The sequence below is a fragment of the Excalfactoria chinensis genome, chromosome 3, assembly GCF_039878825.1.
Source record: "Excalfactoria chinensis isolate bCotChi1 chromosome 3, bCotChi1.hap2, whole genome shotgun sequence".
NCBI classification, from domain to species: Eukaryota; Metazoa; Chordata; class Aves; order Galliformes; family Phasianidae; genus Excalfactoria; species Excalfactoria chinensis.
This window is the reverse complement of record NC_092827.1, coordinates 38,158,625-38,184,427: the sequence shown is the minus strand read 5'-3', so window position 1 is coordinate 38,184,427 and position 25,803 is coordinate 38,158,625. Positions and strand designations below refer to the sequence as shown.

The 25,803-nt window shown below is 34.9% G+C and overlaps 1 protein-coding gene across 3 annotated transcripts in view; it reads left to right on the top strand.

Moving 5' to 3' along the window:
* ASCC3 (activating signal cointegrator 1 complex subunit 3) overlaps positions 1 to 25,803 on the top strand; it is a 253,149-nt gene that overhangs the window by 30,827 nt on the left and 196,519 nt on the right. For all 3 annotated transcript variants that reach the window (XM_072331536.1, XM_072331537.1, XM_072331538.1), the window contains exons 5-8: positions 13,309 to 13,429; positions 15,124 to 15,331; positions 16,084 to 16,225; positions 16,782 to 16,907. In XM_072331536.1, coding sequence (XP_072187637.1) covers positions 13,309 to 13,429; positions 15,124 to 15,331; positions 16,084 to 16,225; positions 16,782 to 16,907 — 597 coding nt within the window. The remainder of the gene's footprint in view (positions 1 to 13,308; positions 13,430 to 15,123; positions 15,332 to 16,083; positions 16,226 to 16,781; positions 16,908 to 25,803) is intronic.

The window sequence follows — 25,803 nt, the reverse complement described above, 5'->3', positions numbered from 1 at the left end:
TGGCAGTTAGATTGATGTCTTAAAAAATACTTTGGATGCTTAAGGCATAAAAAACAACTATGTTGTATAGGCTGAACGTACAAAGAGATCAAGGTCTGCATGTTTATATCTCATAGTAAGGACATTAATTGTAAGCACTGCCAGACACTTTCAGTTTTATAACTGTATTTCATTACTGATGGGGGGGTAGAGAATGTGTTAATGATAGGGCACCACCCGTTGATAGGAAGAATGATTTTTATCAGATGAATTCAACATTGCTACATATAGGAGGTGCTAAAAAATAATTGGAAAAGTGTTTGCAGGAGGTGAGTTGTGTAGAACATAGCATGAGGAATAAAACCGAGGAAATGAAATGTGAAAAAAAATAATTGCCAGTCTGGCTTGATGAAAAGTAGCAGTAATATAAACATATTTAGTGTGGGTGTAATGCATCAAACGGGCTGCAGCTTACAGGAAAAGGCACTCGGATGGAGGGGACAGCAGTGTACTGTCAGCATAGTACAAACGTTTTGTAAATACTGGTTGTTCTTACTAGTGAGGTGAGATCTCAGCAGGAGTTTCAGTTAATGTTCAAATTCTGTTCCTCTCACAGCTTTTGCAATAATAGCAATTTTCATTATTAACTAATGTGCATCATCATCAGCTCAGAACCATCAGAGCAATTGTGTGGTCTGTGTGAGATGGTCTTCAAATCCAAAACTGTAAAGTTTGATTATATTCTCAGTTAATATTATGACCCATTTGATATTTGAAAATCATTGTGTTAATGCACTGGCTTTTTAAGTACTGCACAGACAGCTTCCAGATGCTATAAATTTTCTGCTCAATTTGGATATAGGAGTTCAGTTGCCTGTGAAGGTTTTAAGCAAATGCTGAGAATCAGGAGTAATTATTTCAATAAATTTTCAATATTCATTTTTATGTAGGCCATAGCTAAGACTCCCAGTACTGCTTAGTAATGGAAATTGACCTGTCACATAGTTTCTTCTATTCATACTAATTTTTCATTGTTATTGAGCCATTTATCTTTTAATTTGGTGCCCTTTCCACCCCTTCCCTCCCCTCCCCCCCCCCCCCCCCAGTATTAAACAAAGTCTGAAGTGGTGGTTAAAATGTTATCTAAAACTGCACTTTGGTTGTTAGAGATAACTAGCTTATGTTAACTTCCAGACATGTTCATCTTTTGCTCTTGAAGACTTCTTCAACCAACCTTAATAGTGATTTGTACTAATCAACTAGTGACTGTAAAGTGAGCTATCTATTTAGGAAATCTACCTAAGGTTCTCTTGTGAGTGCTCACAAATGACTATGAATCTCCACCTTCTGTATAAGTTTAGAGTTTTGTTAGAAAATATGGAGCAAATAATAGCTAGTAATTTTTCCAAGTTCCTTTGTATTTGGAACATAGTAAAGAACAGGAATAAATTTTTAAACGGGAATGAATTTAAAATAATATTTTAATAGCTTAGATTACTACTTTCTGTTACTACAGCTGCTATCTCTTTTGTCTTTGAAGGCTGTGAGAGTTTTGCCAGGAAGCTTCACTGAGGATAACCTCAATTTATTTTTACTGTTGTTTTACTTCCATTAATACAAGTTAATTTGTTTGTTTTGTCATCTTAAAAACCATCACAGAGAAGTTTAGTATAGGAATGTCTTTGCAAAGCAGAAAATAATCAAAATGCAAGCTGTCTTTCTTAGAAATTTATTAGTTAAAATTCAATAGAAGCAGTAGTTCTGTTGTGAGGTGACATTATACATTACACATGAATTTTGGATATGATACTTTGCTGAAGTAACTCAGTCTGTATTTTCATCACTGTATCATGACCCTACATCAATATCTTCTAATTTTGTCTGCACAGGTACTTCTGCATCTGAGTTATTTTCAGATCAACCTGTCTCATAAAACGTATTTGCTTTTAAGCATCAAAGTGGCTCTCCCTTTTGTTCAGTAAAAGGGCATTCTAGCCCTAACAAATTAGCATATCACAAAATTTATTCCCTGTTCACAGAGAGCAGTGTACCCATTATGAGAAAGTACATGCATATATGAATCACCCCTGTGGTGTTTTATCTTTATCTTATCATCAAAGCTTCTAACTTGGTTTGACTCTGGCTTTTCAAGCTCCTAGTCTTTCCTTTAAAATTTTATTAAATTTACTAAGCATTTTGCAAAGCTTGGGTGTCGTTATTCTTGACCATAATAAAGCTTATCTGTTCACCTCTGATACAGAGAAAATAATCTAGTTATTTTTGATACAGTTTTCTCTTTTTCCAGTTTCAGCCTTCTCTTTGAAATCAGTCTGAAGTATACAGCTCTGTTGATGTCCAAGAACTGTTGAAACCTCAAGGATGACAGGAAACTGTCTTTTTGTAAAAACAGGGCCATGCTGTCTTCCTTCATACGAAACCAAACTGAATAGAGTTGGAGTGCTGTTTTTTAAGTACAGAACATAAGAAATGATTAAAAAGACACCGTGAGAGCCAGGAGATGCTAGGGTACATCCTGGTAGTAGTAGCTGGTTGATCTCCTTCCTGTCAGTAACTTTTCCTATCAACTCCTTTACTTTTGTGAAGTTTTGTACTGTGAGAGAACTTGTTGTATCTCTGAGGTAGCATGACGCTTGATCTATTCATGGTAATTTTTTATCAGCTTAAATATATCATTAAACATAATGAGACTTTTTCTAGAGCAAGCCACCCTGTAGTTGATAGGATTTTTGCTTTTTCTATTTCTTTTCATGCTGAGATGTTCTTTTCAAATACAAATGGAGATATGAGGACCCACAAGGTCTGCAAGACATGGTCAGTTGGAGCCCAGAAGATTAAGGCTGATCTTGTTAACTAGATACAACATTATATTGTATCAAATCATTTTATATTTTATAAACTGACAGTTGAGTCTTAAAATTCATGTATGCGGATTTCTTGTGGCTCTTAGTATTCCATGGTTTCAGTTTTCCAATGCCCACAGGGGGTGTTGCTGGCTGATGGAGTTTGTGCTGGTGCTCACTGGTGATGTCTGCAAGCACTGCTGTGCTCACAGTGCGGTCATTCACAGGATAAAAAGGCATGCAGAGCGATGGTTTGGATCAGTCTCCTTACAGGCTACTTACTGTCTTTGAAAATTTCTGTTTGTCGAATTTGGAAGTTACCCAAGGCTCAAAACCTTTTTGGTAGTTCACTTGTGAAAAATCACACAGTGATTTTTTTTTGTAGGCTTTTTTTCCATGGAAAGCTAGGCTTTAAATTCATCTTTCATTAACTGAAGCACTTATTTCTCGTGCGCATCTAAAATAACCCCAAAAGCTGTGATTCAGGTAAAATCTTGTCTTTTTTGGCTTCTTGCCCACTTGGGCACATTGCAAGGCTGGTGCTGGAGAGCAGAGCTTAGGGCTCACCAATATCAGCAGGGGTTTATGGTCTTTCACAGCGCAGCCCAGAGGAAGCTTGCTGAGACTGTCAATGTTCAATGGATAATGTTAAAGCTGAGACTTCATTATTATAATTGTGAGGGAGCTAGATTTTGGGATTAGAGTTGCTTGTCACTCTTTGTTGTTCACCTCTGCTAAGCAGAATGAGATAGATGCTCAGCTTTTTCATGTATTCTTGTACATTGTGACTGTATAATGATAGCAGAGGTATCAGATGACCAATAGATGATTCTGTGGTCAGTGACTCTGTTGGTTTTGGAATTGTTTTGCTCTAAGAATATTTGCTCTGGCCCAACTGCGACCACTTTATATGTACATTGAATCCTGAGCTCTAAAGAAAAAAAAAAATGTTTTGTAAATCTTCTAATTCAGAAGCTTCTATAAATGTAAATTTTCTGTTAATTAAATTCAGGTGTTTTTTTTTGGTTGTTGTTGTTGTTGTTGTTTTTTACTTGGGTATCTTATTTGGTTGTTTTCAATATAGAATGAAACAGCATCGGCTTTCTCCTTTTAAAACTGCACTGTCTTGGGACTTCTTTTTCCTCTCTGGGAGAACCTGGATTTATATTACTGCAGTAGTAATGCAAGCATCTGTGTAGCATCTTTTCAAATAATCATTCAGTAATTCCAGATGAGCCTGTTGTTTTTAGAAATGTCCCCTGCTGCCCATTACTAGAGAAGTATCAAATGCAGTGATTAGCTAATTTTAGGATTAATTTTTATTTCTGGAAATTGATAAATAGCTGATCCCAGAATACCTCTGTAGATAGATAGATACTAGCTTATGGAATCCTATAACAGCAGGCATTTCCACACTGAAATTGGTCTTTAGGGCGTGCTTTTTAAAAGGCATGTCAATAGTCTGCCATCTGTAGTTTTTCAACAAATATTTTAGAATGATGCTATCCCAAGTTATGCTATTTTTTAAGTAAAAACATTTAGGAGATATCTAGAACAAGAACAAAAAGGAAATTATATAAATAAGACAACAGTTTTAGGCTTATTTAGGTGTATTGAAATATGGTGTCTTTTTTTAATTATGATTCCTTTCCAAAAAAAAAAAAAAATAATAATAATTACTGTTCTTTTTCCCTGTTACTGATCAATTTCAGTGTTTTAACTTTAGATTTCAGTTTGATTTAAAAGAAATCTCATGCTTCTAATGCCTGGTACCTGTAGTCTGTGAAATTACCACATTGTGTTATTCCTTTTGGATTTTTTCTTCCATGCGTTTCTACAAGTTGAATCGAAGTTGTAGTTTGTTCTTTGGAAACTGGAATACAAAAATAAGAGGGTAATGCCAGTGTACTGAAGAGAGACTGTATTGCAAAGAATAATTGATTGTATATTTATTTCCACTTAGAAATTGTATTGCTGGTCTAAAAATGTCTCATGCATGAGACCACCTTTTTACCACATCTTGTTACTTTGCAAGTTTATTGACAAGAAATGTAATAAGAAGTTGAATGTTATGCAAGAATGTGTGTTATCTTTGCACATATCTTTCTCAATGTCAGTATTACGTAAAAATTCCATCAGTTTTCTTAATCAGCTGTGTTCTGTCTTATAAATAAGAAATTTATTTATTACTTTTATTTTAATGGATTTCCTAGAATTTTTCTGTTATTTTTTATCTAGTTTCCAACTTTGTACTTAGTTTATATTTTTATTCAGAAAATCCACTGAAGGTGAAATCCAAAAATTCAAACCTGACTCCTTTCATGTAGAGACTTTTAAGACCTCTCTTGTGACAAGTGGGAACTTTTCTTTCTTCCTTATGAAGCTGCCACTTAACTTTGCTTGAGGCTGTCTGACCAGTTGTTTGTTGTCCTGTGAGCATGCCTGCCCACAGGCAAGTTGTTCTGTCACATCTAATCCCCGTGATCCCTGAGTGTTCTGCACACAAGTAGCCTATCAGCAGCTCATCTTCAAAGCATTGGAAGTGCTCATTGTGTTCAGTTCTGATTCAGGCAGTTAGGCTGAGCTTGCTCAGACTATGCAAGTCTCCTAGGTAGAAAGGCTTGGTGTATTTAGAATATCGTTTCTGTATGGGTGGAATTAGTGTCCTAGGCTGTATACTCAAAAAAATAAGTCTTTTGTTACTTAATCCAGACAGCTTTTGCGGTAAGCTTGCAGTCCAAGAAAGTTGGTAGAGTTTCCCTATACTTCTTTAAATGAAGAATTTATTTCAGTAACTGAGTTGTTTCTGGAACTGAAGAAACCTGAGACCATGCTATGGACATGATTCCTGCAAGTCTTTTCAAACATTTGCCTTGTAAAACAAAGTCATTTTGCAAACAAGCACTAAATGCAGGTGTAGCAATTATGTGTATGATACTGCGAAACTCCACCAGTTGTTAAGCTATACATGTAGGGAGCTGCATAGGATATGTGCTGGTTGGTATTCTGTTTTATTTATTGGTACAGACCCATGTAGCATGGAGGCTTCAGCAGGGCAATAAAATCCTTCCTGGTCTGTTGTTGTTTGCAGTTGAAAAAAAAAAATACTTTCTGTGACTTTTAGGATTCCCTCCCACCTCACAGAAGGTGCAGAAATCAAGAAAATGCCCTTGTGTGGGAGATGATTTGATATACACAGTGTTCACTGTTCTCTACCTCATATTTGAGGTCAGAATAAGGAGATGATTATTCTAAGACCCCTTCTAAATTTCACCTTGTAAAACTGTAACACAAATATTACTTTTAATATTACAGTAGTTAAAATCATGTTGTAGTACTGAACTAGGAGTTCAACAGTAAGGATGGACTTTCTATAGCTAAGCCTGACCCCAAAATAATTTCCTTTACATGTACCATTGGGATTCAGCTTCTTGTTTATTATGTGCCCCGGTGGATAGACTGCTTCCTGCAGAACTGTTGTCTGTGTCTCCTTGCCTTTTCTATATAACTAGCGTATACTCAATAAAAATTATTAGCATGGGGACCATGCCTCACCATTCTAATGCAATGTGACACATCTTGTCTTCTGGTTCCTAGATTGATTACTTACCACACTTTCTTCCAGATATTGAGACTGTGCACATAAAAAGAAATTTAAGAAATCATTCAAACAAATGAGAGTGACCATATATCACATCACCTGTGTATTCATGGTCACTGAGTAGTAGCTGAAGTCATCTGGTACTTTTATTGAAGACATTCAGGGTTGCCTTTTGAGCACAATCTGTTACTGCTTCAAGGGATGTAATAGTTTGGCTGGTATTCAAGACAATGCTGACTGACATACAACCTCTCCAATTGTTGGCTGCTGTCTAGTTTGCCTCATGATAACTTAATAAAAAGGTAGCTGAGAATATTTGCTAAATTCCTTTGCCTCCTCTCAGGATCTAAGATACTGACGTTTCATGCCAGATTAATGTATAATAATGTATGTAATGTGATGTGGTAGCAACTACATGGGCTACAGAATTACACTACTTTGTGCCACTTCCTCTTAGAGCCATACAAAGTTTTCCTAACAAGATTATATACATCTCTTTTTCCTATTAGGCTGTGCAGAAAGGCTTGTGTTCTGAATATCTGTGATCTGAGACCAACCTTCTTTAATATTATTTTTTTATTAATGTAGCTTGCAATGTTACTCAGTATCTAATCTTCTTTTCTGCAGGCACAAGAAGTTACTAACAGCATTCAGGTTGTGGGCTTAAAATGCCAAAATCAGGTCCACTATTCAAACCCACACTCTTTATTTCCAGCATTGATTTCTTTTTTGTCCCTTTGTTGGGATGACCAATCGAGATAAAGAAGTGAATTTACTAGAAGAAATTATGAGACTAGGAAAGGGTTGAAAATACTTAAGAGGACTTGCTGTTACTTTTGTAATTTCTTCATTAAAAGATGCCATTATGCTGTCATCAACGTAGTCAGTTTTGCTGTCCTCCTAAGATTTATTATTTCTAGTTGGCATTTGAATGCTAGAAATTTTATCCTGCGGGTTATTAGAATGGATATGACCCTTCTAGCACCTGGCTCTGATTAATGGAGAGCATTTAATTTGGAACCAGACATAGTAATTAGCTTCTTAAAGTATATAAATTGTGAGGAGTTGATCACAGTTTTTCAAATTTTTATTCTCCTCTCTTATTCTAGAATCAAATATTGTCTAAAATCCTTTTCCTAACAGTAATCTCTCTTGAGCAGCAGGAATATTCAGCTTTTTCAGTTGATTTCTGTGACTATTTTTTTCATTCTTTAATGATGAAATGTAAGTTCAGTACTATGAATGATTTTAGCAGCAAGAATAAAATGAGTCTGTTCTATGGGAAAGTCTTTGTGGCTTTTTTTTTTTTTTTTTCTTTAATATTAAAATTCATTGTAAACACTTATCTTGTTCCTGTATTCCAGGCATGAAGATGTTCTAGGCAGTGGCATAAGGAAGTAGCAGTTAACTGTGAGAGAACAATGAATGGATCACAATTCTATGAATTCTTGTTTCTTAGCCCTCCAAAAAGCTAATAAAATCCCTAAATGCTTACCCACTGCAGTTTGAGAGCAGTTCCTAACATTAAAGAGGTAGAAAGCTGAGATGGCAAGCCTCATTAACAAGGAATGAGAGGAAACTGTCTCTGTCTCTTTGAGTTGAGCCAGGCCCCAGTCACAGTAACCAATCCGTTTGTTGTCCTCCTTTTTTGTGAAAAGGGACAGAACTAGTGCTCTCCAGTTTCTCTTTCTTGCAACAAAATGATTAATTTTTGAACTGATTGAGGTCTATAAATATCTAAGGTGCAGGAGGCAAAGGGATGGGGCCAGACTTTTCGGCATTATGTGGTGATAGGCCACAAACTGAAGCATAGGAAGTTCCGCACAAATGTGTGTAAGATCTTCTTCACAGTAAGGGTGAGCACTGGAACAGGTTGCCCAGAGAGTCTCTGGGGTCTCTTTCTTTGGAAACATTCAATACCTGCCTAGAAACCTACCTGTGCAACCTGGTCTAGGAAACCAGCTTTGGCAGGGGGATTGGGCCATTTATGATCTCTAGAGGTAGTCCTTTCCAGTGCCTGTGATTCTTTGATTCTGAACTGGAATAGGGTAAGTATTACAGTATCAGAAGGAAGCATTGGTTATGGAAGAGGGAGGAGTTTGAGGATAACTTTGTAGCTGCAATCACTTTTGCATTATGTTTTCACAATTAAAATGGGTGTTATCTTAAAATTAGGATGACAAAAAACCAATGAGCTATGAAAAGGCTTATTTTTAAAGTTTTCAGATCTCTATATTACTTGTCTCCTGCGCTCTGTGATGGCTGAACACCTAGCAGCTAGCGGTTTATATCTGAGCAGAAATAGTCATTTTCCATTTAGGAACACGGAATCTGAGTTTATTTGTCCTGGAGACCACACAGAAGAAAAAGCATTCAGCTCATATATGAGAATGTTCACTATGCAAAGACCAAACACCAATTGCCATTATTTTGTGTGTTAAGAGGACCATACACTAAAAGCATGGATGAGTGAATGTGGAGGAGCCTGGAGGACAAGAGTTAAGATCCTTTATTTAAGTAATATAAATGGCATGAATATAAAGTTCAAAGTTTTTTGTGTTTCCTGTAAAAATAGAATGCATCAAGAATTAACAAAGTAATGTAACTGCAAAAAGAAATAAAAATGTTGTGAATAAATGCGTTAATGCAGTGCAGAAATAAATGTATATTGGCAGCAATGTTTTCTTGGAGGTTACACAGCTTCTTTTAAAGCATAAAGCATGTGTGTCCAAACATTTGACTTGCCTGAGCTGCGCTGAATGAAGAGGAAGTACCTTATTATATAAGATAGTGAATGTATATAAATAACTAAGCTCATTATTCTAATTTTTATATTAAAACATAAAAAAGAAAGCAACAAACATAATTGAACCTTGTTTTGATGAAATTAATGTATCAGTATCTGGTTTGATGGCAGCAATTGCAGTTCTTAGTGAGTTCTTTGAAATTTTACTCTTTCTGTGCTTTATCCTTGAAAACAGTTGTTTGCAAAGGTGCGTACTGCTAAAAAGTGATGATATGAATAAGGCATGATTGTAAAGCAAGGGATAATTTTCTCTTTTGCAGGTGCTGTATTTATATTGTCTGGAAAGTGAAGCTGCAAATATAGAAAGAAAGATCTTTTTGAATCTTGAAGGGAATGGTTTCAAGCTGCGGCAGGGGAGATTCAGGCTGGACATAAGGAAATATTACTTCTCAGAAAGGGTGGTCAGGCACTGGAATGGACTGCTCAAGGAGGTGGTGGAGTCACCAACCCTGGGGGTGTTTATGCTAGATATTTGTCCAGAGAATCAGTGCATTTGATTAGGGGGAGGTTCTTCATCACTTCAAGGATTCACAGCTTTCTTGAACTTCGTTTTATAGAAAAAAACTGTTTTTCTTTGACCGCTGCTTATGGTGTTTGATTCTTTATGGAAATATTCAACAGAGTTGGAAATTTGATCATGAGAAATGCTACATATGTTAGAAAATTGCATTTCTGTGAAGAGTAATATTTTTATTTTGTAAATGAATACTGCAAAGCACCTATAATAAGCAGTAATTCAGCATTGTGCCTCTATGCTGACTTGGGGATTTTTTAACGTTTAGTAAGTACTATGGGTATAGTGGATTTTCCTGTTTTGCAACTGGTTTAGCCATTCCAATCTTTGTCAATAATCTTAATGTGTACCATAAAAAAGGGAAACAAACAAACAAACAAAAAAACAACTACTATAGATAAGAGGTGGTCTAGCAAAAGGGCACTTTGTTTCTTGAACATATGTTGTCTCTGCTATGATGCTTCTTCTCTCCTACTGGATACAAGATGGTTTTCATTCAAAACAGCTCCTAGTTTTCTCTTTTCAGCTCTTTGATTAGATAGACAGTCTGTTGCAATGAAGTGTAAGAGCTTTCCATTGTAAGACTGATAGCAGCAGTGAGGTGGTTACTTTGTGCAAATTTTGACACTTCTTTCCGTCTTGAGTAAGATAAACTGTGTTGTTTTTTTTTTAAACTCGTGTTTGCTCGTTAGACTTCAATCAAGATTACTCGGGTAGTGTGATTATTAAAAAAGAAGGCAAATTTTCTGTTTTATCTGAAGATGCCAGACTCTACATTCACTTGATTGAAACTGGATCCAAGAAGTAGTGTTTATTCCTCTCCAGCTCATAAATCAATTTTCATGAGTTACCTTGAGGTTTTGTTGTTGTTTAGATCCTTAATAGTGACTATCATCTTAGAAGTTCACATTGTTTTTTGCTTAGTTAATTACATTGGGAATAAGATTTAAAGACTCCAGCAAGTATCAGAAGTTTGTTCTGGAATGGCAGAAAGTCTTTTGAATGGACTCTGACACAGTATTGAAAGTCTAAGCAAGTGAGAAGATAGAGAACTGCACTTTGAAACAACAGGTTTCTGTGCCAGTTCTTAATACCTTAATTAGAAAGCAGTGATTTACTATCGTATGAATACATCTAGTAATTAATAAAATGTTGGCCTCACAGACTAGACTTCAAGTTCTGTTATTTCTGCTCTTTTCCATTTCTTTCTACCATTTTCAAAATTTCTACCATTAGTGGTAGATGGTGACAAATGTGTAACTTAATTGCCATGTCCTAGCACTTACCCTTACCTCATGGTTTAGCTCTTTATGACTGTGTCCTACCTGTGATCTCTGGCAAGCTCCCAGTGGGGGTGAGACAATTTATCAGTCGGTAAGAACAGGTCATTGTTGCTGGTTCTTCTATATTGTTTCCCTTCTGCTCTCTGTTTTGGACAATGATCTCAGTTTGAATAATCTGTTTAAAATATTCTCAAAGCCTCCATCCTTTTCAGACAGTAGGAAGCCTTGCTAGATTATATAGACTGTTCTCAAACTGCTAGTAGCAAATTAGTTCTACATCTGTTCACAAATCAAGAAGGCAAAATGAAGTGAATTTTACATAAGTGTTGCAGAGACTGTCACGTGTTTGGTTCTGTTTGACTGGTGAGCTGTCTGGGAACTAGGATATGTCTTTGTATCCCTAGAGAGCTAGGGGCTCAGAAGTAGAGCACTGAAGTGAAAAGTGCTGTCTTACTGTAGTACCTGCCTCTGGCCCTGAAGTATAATGTGGTATGTAACTTTACTGCTTCTTTGTGCCATTCTACTATTCTGACCAGTTCAAATAGCTTTGATATGGATGTTTTTTTGACTGTATATTGGGAAAACAGGTGTGGAAAGAGGCTTTTCTCTTTGAAAAACTTTCTCCAGTATGTCAACTAAGAAAAACATATTTTCTGATGGATTCTTTTATAGTTTGTTTCTACTCATAGAGATACTTTGAAGTCCTCTATAGAGCTTAAGGTCTATCATCAATATCTTAGGAATAGTGTATTGTTTGACTTTTTTTTATTTTATTTTTATGATTACTTTTTATTGTCAAAGCGGTAAGTCTGAATATGCATACATTGTGTGTGTTTCCTTGAATATTTCAGCTCAGATCTGGATGAATTTGAAGCCATCAGATTTCCCTGTCCTGATCATAATCTGCAATTGACAAAACAGTAGCAAAAATTGTATTTGGTTCTTCTACCACAAAGTTATTTCAAACTCTTGTTGTGTTTTAAATTAATTTTCATTCTGCCATATGCATTTGAACATATAAAATACTTGCTCTTCAAATTTACTGGTGCTAGCTTGCTGCTTTCTTTTTTGATATATAAACAAAGCCCTCTTATGACTTTATCTGAAGTTGAAGAAAATGTAGCAGTAAAGTGACAGAGAATACCTATATAAAAGACAAGAATTAATGATGATTGTTAGAGAAGGCTGGATAAAAGGAAATCCATTACAGTTTGAGATCCTTGTCAACAAAATTGATGTCTAGCCAGCAGTTTAATTGCCTGTATTTTTGTACTGTTACTCTTATCCAAGTGGAGGATTTTCTATTCGGCCACATTTGTTGCATTCTTTTCATATGTATATACATGTATACATATATATATATTGTACATATGTACATGTATACATATAATATATATATGTATACATGTATGAATGTATGTGTGTATGTGTGTGTATATATATATATATATATATATTTTATTTTTTTTTCCAGACTACTTCTTCAGTTTCCAGTAGGTGGTTACTTTAATAAAAGAAATACACAAGTTTATAAATTTCTTGGTCTCTTCAAATGCTGATATCTCTGTACTGTTTTGCATGCCTGATGTTTTTCTCAGAAACCCTGAGGGTTAGGAATAACACTTTTTTTCCTCTTTACTGTTAAATGGCAACCTATTTTTTGAAGTCCAGATTGGACTGAAAAAGAGGGATCACAAATCTGCTCCCCTTGACGCTGTTCAAAATTTTGCAAATACATAAGAAGCAGCATAACACTATTTCCTAGAGGTGGTCACAGCAAAACTGTCTAAGGAGCTAGCAAATGAAATACAGGATAGTAAGAACACCCTCTCCTTTACATCGTAGGAGCAGAAATATTTGAGTCCTACAATGCCGAAGTTTTACTCTTTCATAAAATGATAAATGAAAATACATCATCAATATAAGAAAAATGCGTAACGTCTTTAGTTAAATTTTATGTAGGAATCTCAAAAAGAGATAATATTTTTTTTAATACAGAAAACAAACAGATTTTAGTCTTTCCAGCTGAAAACTTCTCACTTTTTATTACAGAGAACCTGGATGAATGCTAGTGATGGTGCCTTTTGGGCTGAATTAGTTGGAGCTGAAAGTCTTTAAACTTGCTGTTAACATCCTGTAACAGGGATGGAATTAATGCTGCTTTATTAGTAATTTGTAATTTTGTTTAAAAATTTATTGCAATTAAAATTGGTTATTTGTGATTTTATGCTAATTTGGACAATGTCTTATGACTTTCTTTGTAGTTATTTGAACTGCTAGGCCCTGAAGGTTTTGAACTTATAGAGAAGCTCCTACAGAACAGATCTGTGATTGTGGAAAGATCTATGACTTGTCAAAATGATAACAAGTTCCAGATTCTGCAAGGTAAGTGATTATAAAATACCTCCTTGGTTATGGTGGAGTGTTATATCAGAGTAAATAAGCACATGTCACATATTTACTTTATAACTGTGTATAGGCACATGTAATTTTAAAATAATTGTATTAACAGTTGCATCTATTTCAGTGCACTACCATGGCAACAAGTTGATCGTCAGTTATTCCTCATCTGCTGTGCTATCCACCTCGTAGATATCATTACATAAATGTCTTAGGGAGAAAAAAAACACAGTAAAACTACTTCTGGAAAAAAAAAATTATAGTTAAACCAAAAGATGGATAAATGAAAGGAAGAAAAGAGTTCAAGTTTTATACTTCGATTTTGTTTTTATAAGATTAATAGCCCACACAGAATAGCAGTTTTAAAATCTTCTACAAATGGCTGCTTAAATACAAGCATTCCCATTTTCTGTCCTAACAAAAAGTAAATCTGACTGTGAGTTGATTGTGACGTGGGATAAATCTTGCAAAGATAAAGCATCATGCAATCCACTGCGTGTTCACAACACATGGAGTTGGAAAAAAAGGTAGTTAAATGTGATACTGCTGGACACCTGTATCCTCGCAATTTCAAAATGCAAATAAACCATAATTTGTCTCTCTTAAATATAATGTTATTTAGGCAAGGGTTTGGGAGTTCACCTTCTGCTGTGCTGATGATTTGTCTAAACTCATCAGAAAAACCGTAAGTTTTATTTGCTATTGATTTCAAAGCAGAAACTATGAGTATTAAAAGGTTTTGTTCGTGGTGGGCTTTTTTTGTCTTCTCAAATAATCACAATAAAAAAATAATTTACATTAGAAAATAAACTATTATAGTCTTTCTACTGTCTGCAAATTTTTAGAAAAGTGTTTTCTTATTAAATAGAATTATTTTGGAAGCTGTTGTAAATTTAGTCTTCAGTATGCAATTAGTGGACATTTCTGCTAGAATATGGAGGAAGGATTTGCTTAAAAGTACTGATACAGTTAAAAACAAACAAAAAAAATCCATCCATCACATTGCATATAGAAGACTTGATTGTGTCTTTAAGTTTGGAATTAATAACAGTAATGGCATTGGAAAAGCAGATGTGACTGGGCTTTATCAAGTTCCTTGAATTTGCTGTGTACTATAACTATTCAGTTTTGTACTGCAAACTGTTCAGTCCTACTGCTTTTCCACATAAAAGGAAAGAGTCCTTGTGGCTGTAAAGAATAACACTTCTTTTCTCATTTGTTCAGGGAAACGAAGCTGTGGGTATGCTTTCAGTGCAGTCACGTTATCTAGTAAATGCACAGTTAATGTTAGGTGAAGAGGCTGTTTAAAAAAAAAAAACAAAACAGGTTAGTTTAGTCTACATGCACAGCCTTTTTACTTAGCAACTTATGCACATAAGGGGACAAATAAGTGACTTTTCCAAGTGTTGATGAAATTATCATCAGTCCCAAAAAGATAACCCCTTCTTTTGCTGCTAGTCTGCAGTATTCCACCTCTTGTTTTGGGATAAAGAATCTTTCTTGTGCAGTGACTTTAAGTGTCCTATGAGCTGTTACTTCTTATGGACTCTTAAGACCAACTTCTGCATAATTAAGTAAGGCTAAGCCTTTTAAAAATACATAGGTTTAGAAGAAAACTGGGCAACAAAAATGATGGAATCCAGTACTTAGGAAGATGCATACCTGTTTTCATGTTGTAGAGCAGTGCAAGAAGTTTATAGGTGAAAATGCTAAACCCAACTATGGCTGTCAAGTTACAATTCAGTCGGAACAAGAAAAGCTGTTAATGAAACAGTATCGTCGTGAAGAAAAACGAAATGCCAGAAGAGAAAAACAAGCTGGGGAAGATGGAGAAGTTTCTGGTGAAGTACTCATGTGCTTTGATCCCAAAGAGCTGCGAATGCAAAGGTAATAAATGCCAAATGTTGAAAAATACTTCTGTTGTAATTGCTATTTCAGCCTATCATAAATGTTTATTTTCTTTTAGTTTGCTTTGTAGATGAGGTGATTCTGACTTCAAGTCACGTTTTATTACAAGTGTAGAATTTGTTTAATATGAAAACCTAATTTTCAGGAAAAGAGAGCAGTGATCTGCTTAATGAGAATCTTCTTGGTCTCATCTATGTGGGTTGGAGATGCAGATTAGAGGGGTAGGCTATCTTTCTTACTTTCGGTATGCACACTTCTTGCTTAAGATTTATGAACTCTGTACTAAATCTATCAAAACTATCTTTTTTTTTCTTCTCCAGATTAATGGGTACTATTTTCCATGTTATCAACTAAAGGTAGTGGGAAGAATAAGGGAGGGTAAGAATAAGAAGCAAATAAGGTGTTGCATTTCATATTGAGAAGAATATAGTGGTATTGTTATTTAACTATGAATACTTGTTGCTATGTAATGTAAAAAGATGCGAAGCTGCATTAATTTAGGGAGTCAGCGTTGCAGTGATTGTATTAATTTTTATTTAACAAGTGTGCTATAAAGACAGAGTTTAACTAATACCAGTGAAGACAAAGTAAAACTCCATTGTTAATAAGTTTGTGCAATGCTTTTTTTCCATACATTTCCCTAACTCTTGCTCTGACTTTAATGTACCTTGCCTAGCTTTTGTGGTGGCTGCCTATAGTGAGCTGAATTGCTGCTGTTTTTCTGTTTACAGGGAGCTAGCACTTTTGAATGCTCGAAGTATGCCTGTCCTGAGTAGACAGAGAGAGGCAGACTTCGAAAGAATTCATTACCCACATGTTTACGATTCCCGAGCTGAAGCTATGAAAACATCAGCATTCATTGGAGGTGCAAAGGTACGTGTTTGATATATGGCCCTTCTACAGCAGTACAACTATCCCCGTAAGCAAAGTGCAGCAGGTTTCCCTTTGTTCTCTGGGAGATTCCCCTACTAATGGGAATCCTATGCTGGATTCTTTATTCAGTATTTTAAATACACACATTCTGTTTTTATTCTAACCCTAGAAGAAATAAATACATTAGTATTTATAGTAGAGATTATTTTTATTTCTAGGATCACTTAGGCCATTAAAATACTGTTTTTTTCCTCCTGTCTTTCATAAACCATTGAATTGACTTTATAAAATTTCTATTCTTGAAATGTAGTAAAGTGGAGTTAGCTTCTATTTTTCTTCTTTTTTAATCCTTTTGAAGCCATTTTCTGAGTAGTAAAACTGTTTATTTTCCATTTAGGAGGTTCTGTGCTATCTATAAAATGAATCAAAGAGAATTGCTTTTATTTGGGATTCCTTTTTTGAAAGGAAGTAATGAAACATTGTTTGAAGTGGTATATAAGTAATTAAATTTTCTGTTTTTGTATTTTCAATTAATTTTCCTGTAATACTGTTTTAGGTGTTCTTACCAGAATCAGTTCAGAGAGAAAACAACAAAATGTATGAAGAGGTGAAGATCCCCCATAGTGAACCAATGCCTATTGGCATTGAAGAGAAAATTGTTTACATTAAAGACTTAGATGAGGTGAGTAAAGCAGTTGAGAGATATGAACTTTTTTTACTTTGCTATTAAAAACAATTTGGAGAGAACGTTACCACTTAATAATGTGATTTGTAACATGCAGATGTAGCCATTTAATTTCATCACTAGTTTTGAGAATATTTGTTGGAGGATGTTGTTTAGTTCATGATGAATTTGATCAAGGAAATTCATTCTCTAAACTTCTACTTTGTGAGCTGCAGTTCTCAGTTCCTTTGTCATTACCTGTTCAGCTATTTGTAGTTTAGAGCTGTGACTTGAATGTTCTTTAAAAAATAAAGAAACAAGGGAAGAAGATTATTGCCATTCTGTTCTCTTTCTGTAAGCCACACAAAAAAGTGAGTCTGGGCTTCTTTCTCTTGACTTCTGAAAGATTGACTAGTGACTGCTCTGTGCTATTGTGCAGATTAGTCTTAAGGCATGATGCTGGTGCATAGTATGGAGTACTGTGTACTGTACAGGGTGCAAAACCTTCTGGAATACTGCTTTGGAGTAGCAAAGAGGCTGCACTATTTGTAAAACTTAGCTGATAGAAATGAGAGCAATGAGGAAAGAATGCAAATAACATGCTAACGTTTTAAAATTTATTGATGATATGGTGGTGAAAAAGCTGAGATCAGGAAAAAAGAAAATAGCAACAAATGTGGTTTAGTATTCACAGTCCAGAACCAGCAGTATTCTATCACATGTACTTGCTTGTTTTTCACTGTATGTATCAAATCAGTTGAAGGATGGAATATTTGTTCCTGATTTCAGTGGGGCACCAAGAGCTAGCTATATGTGCATGTAAAAAAATCTTTGTTTCTTAGTTCTTCAGTGGCATATAACATGAAAAAATGTTTTTCCCTGTGGGAAAATGGGAAATGAGAATATAAATCTACTGTAGTTATCCAGAGCACTTTACTGAGGTTTTTAGTAAGGGCTGTCTTACACAGCAATTTAACTCTTTAAAAACAGAGGACAGTTTAATTTTAAAATGGGAATCTATTATTTTGTGCTTGGGTGACGGCACCTGTTGCCATGTTATGAAGTGACTGACAGCTTAACCAGATAGAAAAGCTAAGCCACTGCAGTTGTAAAAGTGTGACATTTAATATTAATATGACAATGTTCAACATGACAACTTTTTGCAATGCAGTGACTCTCCCTTAAGCACAGGTCCAAATATTACCTATTGCCAGAAAAAATATAGATCTGATAGAGAATAAACATCTAAAAGAAACAGTTTACTGATACATACATACATATATATATGTATATATATGTGTATATATACATATATATATGTAGTGTTGTGGAATGCATCAATTATGCAGATTTTATAAATCTTTCATGAACTTTTAGGCTTTGTATCATCAAGCGTATACTTTTCAGTTTTAAAGTGAAATTCTGAAATAGGAACAGTCTTTATATCCATGCCTCCAACTTGCTAGATATCTAACAAGTTGTCAGCAGCAAAGAATTTTGAATGTGTGATGTGTATTTAAACATACACATACTTCAGCAGAGTGGTGCTTCTACTTAGATTTGACTTATGGCAAGTTGTTTTTTTAATGGCTGGTGCGGATTCAGTTTTAGAGGGGAGAATCATAGAATCATTTTGGCTAGAAAAAACCTATAGGATCATCAAGTCCAATGCAGGCCTAACAATCACATATTATTGCACTCAACACAGTGATATTATAAAGGAGCCAACTTTTTAGTTTGAGAATTTCAAGTGGTAACTGCACGAATTTAAGGTTAAAAACCTGAACTGTATTTATTCAATCTATTTTCCCTTAGGATTGAAAAGAACTAAATCTGACTGTGAAGTGTTTATTTATGCAAGAATTTAGTCTCATGAGAGCATTACTTTTTAGTCTGTAGGTTTTCATTTGCACAAGAGTGATTTTTAAGTGCTGTATGTGTATTTCTGTTCAGTTATTATTTTGGTCACAGGTGTTAAGGTGCAATCTTTGACAATGTAATATTTACTTAGGTAAATGCTTGGTTTAAATTTAGTCTTCAGTGTTCTTGAGTCTAGAACTGAGATCATGATAAGGAGTTCATTTATAGTTTGAACTTTTAGGCAAAAGCTAAACCTCTGGATCATGCAAGCTGAAGTAATCTTTCATTTAAAATATTTTAAGTATTGTTTTAGATTATTTGTATTTCTGTTACCTCCTTAGGTTGACGTAAATGTTGTCGGAGGACATAAATACATTTCTCTAAGAAATAATTCTAACAAATCACGTTAACAAAACTGTAGACTCATTTTTTGGAACAAATGTGAGGCAAAAGGGCAAAACTGAATCAATACCAAAGGGAGAAAAAATACCTCAAATTAGCACGGGTCTCAGTAGGAAGCTCTTATTTGTGAGCTTGATAGTGTAATCAGAATACATTTCAAGCTCCACTCCATAATAAAAGAATAACATATTTTCATCAAAATAATATATTTAGGCTCAGTAAAGCATTATCTGAAACCTTATGGCTAGATTGGCTGTGATCGAGATTCTAAGATGGAACACATGATTTAAACTGTCAAAATCCAAATTCTTGCCGATGCTTAATCCCATAATGTACTGATTGCAAATGTGAAATGAAGTGGCCAACCTTTCACAATTTATTTTCTATAAAAGCACAATGTACCATCTGTCATAAACTGCTGACATTAGCAGCAGTTTTAATACCCCTACCTTTCTTAGCTTCAGTTTGTACTGGTTCCCCTCCTGCCACAGTGTAATCCCATGGGTGTCATATCATTTTCTTTCTTTCCTATGCCTGTTGAGTGGAAGATGCTTTGCTGCTGCTCAGGAGCATCTCATATGTTGTCAGTGGAAGTAAGGTGCCTGCATCCCACAGGAGGAGTTGCACAGAGAAGGACAGCATAGTTGCTTTACTGAAAGGCAGCAAATCCCATCTGCAACTCAATTTGTAGATAATTATTATTGGCATTTACTGGTATTCAGAGAGCTGTGTTTTCACCACAGTACAAGCACAAGTGGCTTATAAGTAGCTAGTTGGTCACATGTGTTTGTTCTGAAGAATTACTGTACTGTTACTTACAAAAGGGGCATGTTAGCTAGGTTGTTTCAATAACAAGAATGTGAAAAAACAGAGTAAGTGCAAGCTTAAATGTATGAGCCTTTGGCTGCTTGACATGCAACTTGACTACTACTGAAATATATTTTTGTACTTACTATAAAGGTGGCTATGCACCAGACTTTTTGCCAAATAAATGTACCTCTAAAGTCATAAACTCAGGTCAGGGAAAGTTCCTCTTCAAGACTGTGAAAACAGGTTTTACCTAACAAATAGCTGTTGGTGAAAAATGACTTCAGGTTTTTACCTAAAGTGGGTTTCAGGATTTATTTCTTTGTTTCATGCCATAGCCATTTCCTTATACGAACACAAGATTTTTTTTTTTTCCTCTCTACATTATATGAAGGAATTATTACAAAATCAATATTACCTTTTTTTTCTCCTGTAATGTTTTCTTGCTTTTTGAGTTGTACAAACAGGCCCACTGAATCAAAGTGTAGATGGTGTTGCATAAATTACATTTTTCAAATCCTGAGTATTTGAACGTTTATTCTACAGTTGATTTCAGTGTATATTTCATTTGCATATTTTCCAAATAGCAAATTGACTGTTGGACTGATTAGTTTAAAAAATATTTCTAATATTATTGAGATTTTTGTCATTTATCCATTGAAAGCATACTAGGAAGCTGATCTAAAAAATACCCTTCAAGTTCCACAAATGGTAGTTCCAGCTTAAAAATAAAAGAATAAAAGTCTTTATACAGTGTTAAAAAGAGCTGTAACACAATAAAACTATTAGATAGAGCAAATTCTCAGCTACAAAACACTGTTTTTCAACAGTCACTACTGATAACTATGCTTGTAGAAATTAGCTTCAGTGGAGGTGACTGAAACACACCACCCACCACCTTGCTGTGCTCAGATCCACTCTCTGGTCTCCATAAATGTTCATCAAGCATCGATGAATGTCAGTGAGCACAGCTTTTTTTCACATGGAGGAATTCAATTCCACACCTTTGCTTTATATGCACTTCTATATCAGATGCCGTTTTGCGAGACTGCCCTTCCGCTGCTATCTGTCACATGGCAACAACATGTAACAGAATATTGGCAGGACAGTTCAGCCTCTACCATGCCCTCAGTATCACCTCTAATGTCATGGGCCAACATATTAATATAGGAAGCACTACTTTTGGAGCAGCCCTCTTATTTTGGATTTGGTACGTCTTCACCTTTTATGAGTGAATGTGCTAAAGAGGTTAAACATGCAATAACAAACCAGTAGTTTGTAATCTGTTTTGCATAAAATATTTTGCATAGGAAAATCCTGTTTCTTATTAGAAATAATTACTTCATCATCAAAGAGATCTGTTGCCATGGCACACAACCTATACAGTGGAATTCTGATCTCAATACTTGTTTGTAAGCCAAAGTTGGAGAAACTATCATTAAAACGAAACGTTACAGAAGTAGATATATAACCAAAGAATAAATTTGTAATTAAGACACATTTAATGGATGGATGATTTTGTCTGATAATCTGATTTCACCATACGATGATTCTTCCAATATATATGTCTCCTGAAATGAGAGTTTTTTTCATGTCTGAAGACTGTATGAAGCATCTCTGCATTAAGTATGTGTGACATGATTGGCATCTTTCTCATAATCCAAATTGCACCGTGGGAGATTCATGTTGGACGTTAGGAAATGATTCTCCAAGAGAGAGAGTTCATGCAGTGGAATGGGCTGCCCAGGATAGTGGTTGAGTCACTATCCCTGGAGGTGTTCAAGAAATGTTTAGATGTTCTACTGAGGGACATGGTTTAGTGGGAAATATTGTTGATAGGTGGACAGTTGAACTGAATGATCTTGTAGGTCTTTTCTATGCTTGGTGTTTCTATGATTCTTCTATACATGTATTTCCTGTTGATTCTTGGTTTTTGAAGATGCTTCTTAATAAAGCCATCACCACTGTCTTATGTATCCTCCCCCTTTATCTCCTTCAGCTACACAGTTTTGTTTTTTTAATTTTTCAGTGGAAAGAAAAGATTTGAATACAGAAAAGGGGGATGAATAGCTAGGCCAAAAAAAAAAAAAAAAACAACAAAAAAAACAGAAAAAAACCCAAAACAGATCTGTGCCCTTATACAGATGCATGTGGGATGCAAAAGAGAGGGAAACATGGTGTATTAATGGGGATGGACATAAACATAAACAGAAGTGTCATCTTGTCAGATTTTATGAAGAACAGAAATCATCTTCCACTGAGTAGCAGACCATACGTACTTAAACAATTTGTGTCAATACACCATTATGGAAGTAATAACAAAGTTCATCTCTTTTGGGACAAGAGGAAATGTGTCTTATTGCTCACGATTTTCAGAGCTAGGAATTATATAAGTGATCATATGTAAGTAAACCTGTATTTGTTAAAATTATGTGCTCCTTAAGGTGTTCATATGGTGTGACTTACATTTTTGGTATAATTATGTGGATTGAATCACTGTGTTGTTTTCATTTAAAAGCAGACTATTGGTTTTAGAAATTCAAAGAATATTCAACAGAGAGTTATGATGAACTTGAGCTTTTGTTATTGTGGCATAAGTATGGGGAAGTAATTGAGAGATTCTTTCTTTGAATTTTAGGTTACTGGTATTTCTGGAGACATTCACAGGTGTCCATTTGCATCTACATTTTCAGTTGGTACAGTGTCTCCTTGATTAAAAAAATAATAATTTGCAATTAACCTTTTTCTTATTCCAAAACAATGTTCCCTGTTTACTTCTGTCATAGATCTCTCTTTTCATGGGCTTGGCAGCAGGTATGTTTGCTTTAGTTTGATATGGCACGAGTTTGATTCTTTTAGAATCAGACTGCTTGCAGGTGTCCTTGGTAATACGGCTTTCTTCAGATCATCTACACAGATTTTTAAGATGAGTCTCACAAAGGTGAAAAAGTACTTTAGTCTGGTTTTTTTTTGGCCCATAGGATTCCCTTTGCTTTTAAGGTATGACCTATTTTTTAGCACCTTAAAATTGTCTCTGCTTACATTATGATCTGATCATTTGTTCTTTGAGTTGCACTGTCATGGAGGTTTAACTGAAGATATTTCCTATCTTCTATTCAAGATCATTAATGTTTTCGTTGTTTTTCTTGAACAATCAGTTTCTAAATGCTGTTAGGGAAGTTTTTTGTATAGCACATTATAGCAATACATATTTTCAGTGTCAGCTTATCTGTTTACATACTCACATAAGAGTTTTGGTTATTGTGTTATCTGAACAAGCTGCACTTAAGGTACTGGAGATGTTAAGGGTGGCAAGGATGCTATTGAAATCTAATAAATGTGCTCTTTTTGTATGTGTGAACATGTTTTTATTTTCAGTGGTTTGATATTAATGAAAATATTTTTAAAAAATACTGATAAATGTTTGTACAGCAAGAAAACAGTCCTTCAGAATTTCAAGTAGTGTTTTCAAATGTTCTTTCACTAGTGATGTTGTAATTGAAAGTTCAACAGATCCTCATTGTATGGATACTCTGCTTGGTCTAAGTACTAGTAATATGCAGCTTTCTTTATTGAAAGCAGATGTGTAAGATCTGGGTTGTCATTTCTCAGGCAGTATGGTTTTAATGACAAGAATAATTCACTGACTATATGGGGCAAAGCCTAATACTGAGCACTGTATTAGTGAACATAGAAAATTTCATTTCTTTCCATTTTTAAAACTCATCTGTGTGTGAATTATGCACAATTTGCTAAAAAAACTTGTTTTTATTATGCAGTTCCCTCTGGATTGTTGCATATTCTTGCATTTATTTAGGTTTTGGGCTGCTCCTGTCTCCTTCATGCAAATAACAAGTGTAGATAAACAAATACACATCTTGATATTAACATGAGGTGAAATTGACTTGAGGAAACCATTAAGCCTGTTTCATTTTCTACACAGCTGCAGCGTGTGTCTAAGTTGTGTAGTGCTGCCTCTGAAACTGTTGAAAGTCTGGTGGGAACACTTACAAAAGCAAAGCAGTAAAGGGCACCAGCTGCTGGGAAACACCTGCTGAACCACTGTGGGAATTAGGTGCATCTGTCTGTAGCTAAAAGTAATCAAACAAAGTGCCTACTTACACCTGTCAGTACTTTAATTTGTTTAAAGATTCAACCAATGAAAGTCATTTTGAATACCTTAAAAAGAAACCAATGCAGAAAGGTTCAACAGAAGTATGTTGAAGATCCTCATTGAACTGCTGTTGTACATCTACATTTTTATAAGAACAAGCCCAGATATGGCAGCCAAAAGTCTCAGTTATACTCTTCAGTGTCTTACTAGAGGATGCATACAATATCAAGACATTACAAGAAGTAATGCTACTGTTTGGCTTATTTTAAGAGTCTCTGGAGGGGCTCGAGTGTGTGTTTTCTGATTCATTACAGCATATTTGACTTGCTGAGGATGATAATGTACAATTTCTTTTTTAAAATCGGATGTCATTGGGTATATTTCCTAAGTATTTTTTATTGCAGTTCCCAATCTGTGGTAACTTTAACTCCGATGTTCAGTTTCTCTTATGTACCTGTTGTTTTCCTACAGTAAATCAAGCAGAATAACTTCTGGGAGTGCTGCTGGTTTCTTAGGGAGAATGAAATACCTGTGTTCTGATAGAAAAATAAAAAAAAAAACCCACAACAGATTGTGCTCATAGTCTTTTCCAGCACAATGCAGGAAAAAATCATTTAACTTTTATATTGTAAAACAGGTACTCCCTTCTTGGTTACCAGTAGTGTGAAATTAACTGAAGTGGAGAACAAAATTGAGCTGCAGAGAAATTATGATACCAACAGTTATTCCTCCAGAAATATTCTTCTCTCAATATTCTCTCATTTTTATTCAATGCTTTAAAGTTATTACTAGTTTTAACTGTAATTACCCTTCAGAGTAGTCTTTTAGTTTGCCTTTTTTGTTAGATGTTTTTAGGAAGAAATAGTTTAGCTTGCTCTTAACACATAACATAAGTGATAATATTTAAGTTATATGGCATATAAGTAAATAATTTGGAAATATTATCCTGAAATATGAAATGTTAGAACTGACATCTTGAGGTGCGTAATGAAATGCTGTCACCCTGCTCTCCTAAAGGCTGTATTTTTAAATTTGCTTTCAACAGAAGACAAAATTTAGTTTACCAGTTGCAATATTGGACAGATTGTCAATTCAGTGATATATGTTTTAAATATGATATGGTAGAAACCAATTGCCAATAAAAATTCCTGAGGCATTTCAGATAGGCATGTTCTACCACAGTACAACACCATGTAGCACAGAGAAATCCAACTTTCTGGTTGGTAGTAGCTTTGGGGTTGTTTTTCCCCCTTCTTGTTTTTAATCACTGTAGTATTTGAAATCCAGCTGTACCTACCTGCTGACATTGCAGTTATTGTGTTTTCTGACTTTGCTAAATTAGAATATTAAATAAAATATTTAAACTGAGAAAACAACTTACTGAAGGCTCATTTTTCATTCTTGAGAGAGGTACATTTTTGCCATGTTAACTAAAGATGAAGACTTTTATTTTTGTATAAAGCATAGGAAGTGATTCTGCAAATGTTTTAATGGGAGTGACTGAAAGTGGTTTTAGTTGTTTTGGTGATTAAGACTGGACAGTAAATGAAGTACCTCTTCTGCGTACTGCTAGGATATAGCCATTTCTCAATGAAAATTCAAGTATAAGTGTGGAAGAGGAATGCAGTAACCTACTTTACTTTGATAGCATACCTAAAGGCACAATTTAGTTCTTGGGAGTAATCAGTCATCAGTGTAAAGAACAGTGTTTGAAATTCTGTTTAAAATTAC